Raw genomic sequence first — 3,688 nt, 5'->3', positions numbered from 1 at the left:
GATGTTACTGTGTGTGTGGCAAATAATGCATTAAGTGGCATTATATCATTTGAATTACAGAATATCTTCCCAAAATATGTGGGAATGAATTCTGAAACCATCTTAATGATAATAATAATCTAATAAAGTGTAACTCACACGTTTTCATGTCATTTGATTCACGGGAATAACATTGTACTTGATCAAGTACTGCATTTATTTTATTTTAAAATTCAAGAGCATTTATTTATGGTGAGTTTTCATATAATTCATATATAGGTAACATTTATGTGAGTCAAAGTTAAATAAAAATAAACTTTAAATTATTTTTGTAATTATATTAATTATTAATATGTGTACAATTTATGATAGATATGATTACATGTATCTAGATCTGGTTAGTAAAACAACTAGCTCAAGGATCTAGATAAAAATAAAAATAAAAAAATTTATATTTTGAATATAAATTTAATTAGATATTTAATTATTACAACTATTTGATTAAAGTATAAATATAAGTAAACATTATTTTTTTCTCATTTTTTATTTTACTTTTCTAATTTATGGCTATTAATTAATTAAGAATTTTTTTTATCTATTTTCTCATTTTCATTTTAATAAAAATTAAAATAGATAAAGTATCTACTTATAATAATAATAATAAATCCATCTATTTATATTTTAACTTTTTGACAAAATACGAGATTCAAATGTTAGTTCTTAATAATAAAATATAAACAGGTAATCAACCAAATTATATGTGGTTCAAATAATCTATCTTTATATTCCTATTTTTAACATTTTGACAAAACACAAGATCCATAAATTAATTTTAATAAATAAAAGGTCCAAATGGACAAACGACTAAAGTACAAGGTTCAAAATGGTGTGAACCCTTATAAAAAACATAAATTATATATATTTATATAATTTACTTTTTATAAAGAATTTTTAACCTGTTGAATAAATATATGATCCAAAGGTTAATTTTTAAAAATAAAGAATCAAAACGAGTAATCGGCAAAAATATAGTTTTCAAATAATCAATTTATCTATTCCTATTTTAACATTTTGACAAAACTTGAAATTCACAAGTTAATTTATAAAAATAAAGGTTCCAACGGGTAATCGACTAAAGTACAAGGTTCAAAATGGTAAAAGCCTTTATAGAAAATAAAAATTATATAAATATATAATTTAGTTTTTATAAGAAGTTTGAACCTTTTAAATAAATACATGGTCCAAAGGTTCATTTTTAAAAATAAGGGGGCAAAACAGGTAATCGGCAAAAATACAGTATTCAAATAATCTATCTATTAATTCCAATTTTTAACATTTTGACAAAACACAAGATCTAAAAGTTAATTTTTAAAAATAAAGGTTTCAAAGAGGTAATCGTCCAAAATAAGTCTTACACAAAACATAAATTTTTTTATACATAATTTAAATTTTTTATAAAAAAAAAATCACACAAAGCTTATAATAATAATAAATAAAAATACATGTACAACAAGTATTTTGAACTTTGTTTTCGGTACTTTAATTTGTTAGAATTTTTCATAAACCTACCAGAGATGTGATATATAATGAACAGTGAACACTGGAAAAAAAAAAATTATGATCAAATACTTTTATACATTCATATAATACGTTGTACGGGTAGGGAAAAATCAATCACTACTTTACAATCTTAAAAAAAAAAAATTAAATATACATTTTTTAATAATTTCAAAAAACTGTGCCGAGCTAGTAAATATTTTGTAGATTTTATATAGAGGAGATATATCAGAATTTACCATTTGGATATCTGTCCCATAATACTCAAATAAGATGAGTTCATTTTAATTTTTATCTTAAAAAACACAAACACGTGAATCTTATCTTAATCTTAATCTACAACATCACATCTCTTTCTAATAACGCCATTGTTCCCAACCAGAACGCCATAACTGGAGAGCTTAACAAAAGCAGAAGAGAACGCCTGAAAGAAAGCTTCTTCGTCAGCAGCAAAACGACGCACAACGTGAGCCGTACGAGCGTCCAGTGCCATCTCCGCATCTATTCTCAGCAACCCATGTCCACTCATGGCGTTAACGTAGTACAAATTGTCGAACCCAAATGTCGTTGGGTCATTCAACACAAAGCTCGAGTTACTGGTCAATGATTCCTTGTTGGGACACCTTAACCTTAAAAACACTTCAAACCCATGCTCCATTCCTTTTATTTGACCCTCTTCGCCTTCATAGAGACGATTCATGATATTCAAACAGTGTGTTACTCCCAGTGTATGTGAACCTGCAAGACATGATGTTATGCGTATCACATGTTTGAAAAAAATGTCTATATGAGTTGTGTGGTTTTAAATGGACGTAAAAAAGTCAAGTACCCATAATGGCAACAGATTCTTCAACTGACATTCCTTTGTTGGAAAAAATCTGAAGCATTTCTTCGACTCCAATGGTGGAAGGAGGAAGAAGAGCATTGGCAAGTTCGTAGCTTGGAGCACTCGAGGAGTCTCTGCGTCCCAAGGGAACCTTTATATAAGGCCCTCCAGAAGTAGCCACTGCCTCACGTGCCGCCATGATGAGAATGTCAGCACAAGAAACTTGGTTAGGACATGCTACTTCAACCATGGACTTCAGAAGGTTTATTGTTTTTCTCTTTCGGATTCCAAAGTTTTTAGCTGAAGCCATCTCCGACGAATCATGCTTTTCGCTGTCTTGATCAACCAGAATGGAAGCATCGCAGCCCTGCAATCGGTTTACCATTATGACAACAGTGTTAAATATATATAATTAAACTTGTTTAGCTCAGTTAGTGGCAAATGGATATGAAGGGGAGAGAGAGAGTGACCTGAACTTGGCAGTCGTGGAACATGAGCCTCAACAAAGCAGCAGGTGAAGCAATATCAGTGGAGAAAACAGGTTTGAGACCAGCTCTTATAATATTCTCAACTTGTGGGCATTTTTTCTCGTAGAAATTATATGAAAGCCCTCCACTTTCAACCCCATACTTGATCATTGAAAAAAGACATGTCAATACAGCTATAGCTCCCAACTGCTGAGCCATTGTTACTCTTGACTAGTTTACAAGAACTCAAGTTTGGTACTAGTAGTACTAGTAATACTTAGAAGAAGAAAAGAAGATGTATAGCTGCGCAGCTTAAGTTGACCAAGGTTTGCATAAGCTTTGATCAATACAATTACTATACTGAAAGACTTCTGGATAATTAATTCTTCATTGTTTTACTAATCATCGATTTCAGTGATTATAGAGGCTGCTATTGAAAGAATCTCTACTGTTGTGTGTTATTTGAAGTGAAGATTTGAAAGTATAGTATGAACTCTATAGAGCTAGTATATAAATGCATATATCATAAGATTTTGTAAGCATGACATGCAGGATTACATAAAATCTACTCAATTTTAAAGTTCATACATTCCTCATTTACTTGTATTTCCAAAACTGTAATGAGATTTTATCATTACCTGCTCCTATCTTTCTCTATATAAAAATAAGTGCCCTGTACCCACACGCAAGAAGAAAACTGAACCCAAATAATTCCTGATGTCATTTAGTTTAAAGTACATGTATGATAATGACTTACAACTACCCTAGTAATGAACAGCCCTGTTTGCATGTACTTATCAGTAGTCATCATCATTATTATACTTCATCGCTGACAATAGTTCTATATGTTTCAACTCAT

The 3,688-nt window shown here is 30.0% G+C and overlaps 1 protein-coding gene across 1 annotated transcript; it reads right to left on the bottom strand.

Annotated features, from left to right (window-relative positions):
• Nucleotides 1–1,867: 1,867 nt before the first annotated feature.
• On the bottom strand, nucleotides 1,868–3,455 carry LOC133816738 (peroxidase 29). The gene is made up of 3 exons (XM_062249072.1): nucleotides 2,833–3,455; nucleotides 2,366–2,729; nucleotides 1,868–2,274 (listed from the first exon to the last, which is right to left on the bottom strand). The coding sequence occupies exons 1-3, from the start codon at nucleotides 3,046–3,048 to the stop codon at nucleotides 1,868–1,870; spliced, it is 987 nt and encodes a 328-aa protein (XP_062105056.1). The 5' UTR covers nucleotides 3,049–3,455.
• Between the last annotated feature and the right edge of the window lie 233 nt (nucleotides 3,456–3,688).

The sequence above is a fragment of the Humulus lupulus genome, chromosome 2 (assembly GCF_963169125.1).
Source record: "Humulus lupulus chromosome 2, drHumLupu1.1, whole genome shotgun sequence".
NCBI classification, from domain to species: domain Eukaryota; kingdom Viridiplantae; phylum Streptophyta; class Magnoliopsida; order Rosales; family Cannabaceae; genus Humulus; species Humulus lupulus.
The sequence above is the reverse complement of the archived record's forward strand: the minus strand, read 5'-3'. Positions and strand labels throughout refer to the sequence as shown.

Coding starts and splice junctions, on each gene's coding strand:
- LOC133816738 (XM_062249072.1), bottom strand. CDS start 3,048: ATGGCTCAGCAGTTGGGAGCTATAGCTGTATTGACATGTCTTTTTTCA. Junction 2,730..2,832: donor TCCACGACTGCCAAGTTCAG/GTCACTCTCTCT, acceptor AACCGATTGCAG/GGCTGCGATGCTTCCATTCT. Junction 2,275..2,365: donor AGAATCTGTTGCCATTATGG/GTACTTGACTTT, acceptor CATGTCTTGCAG/GTTCACATACACTGGGAGTA.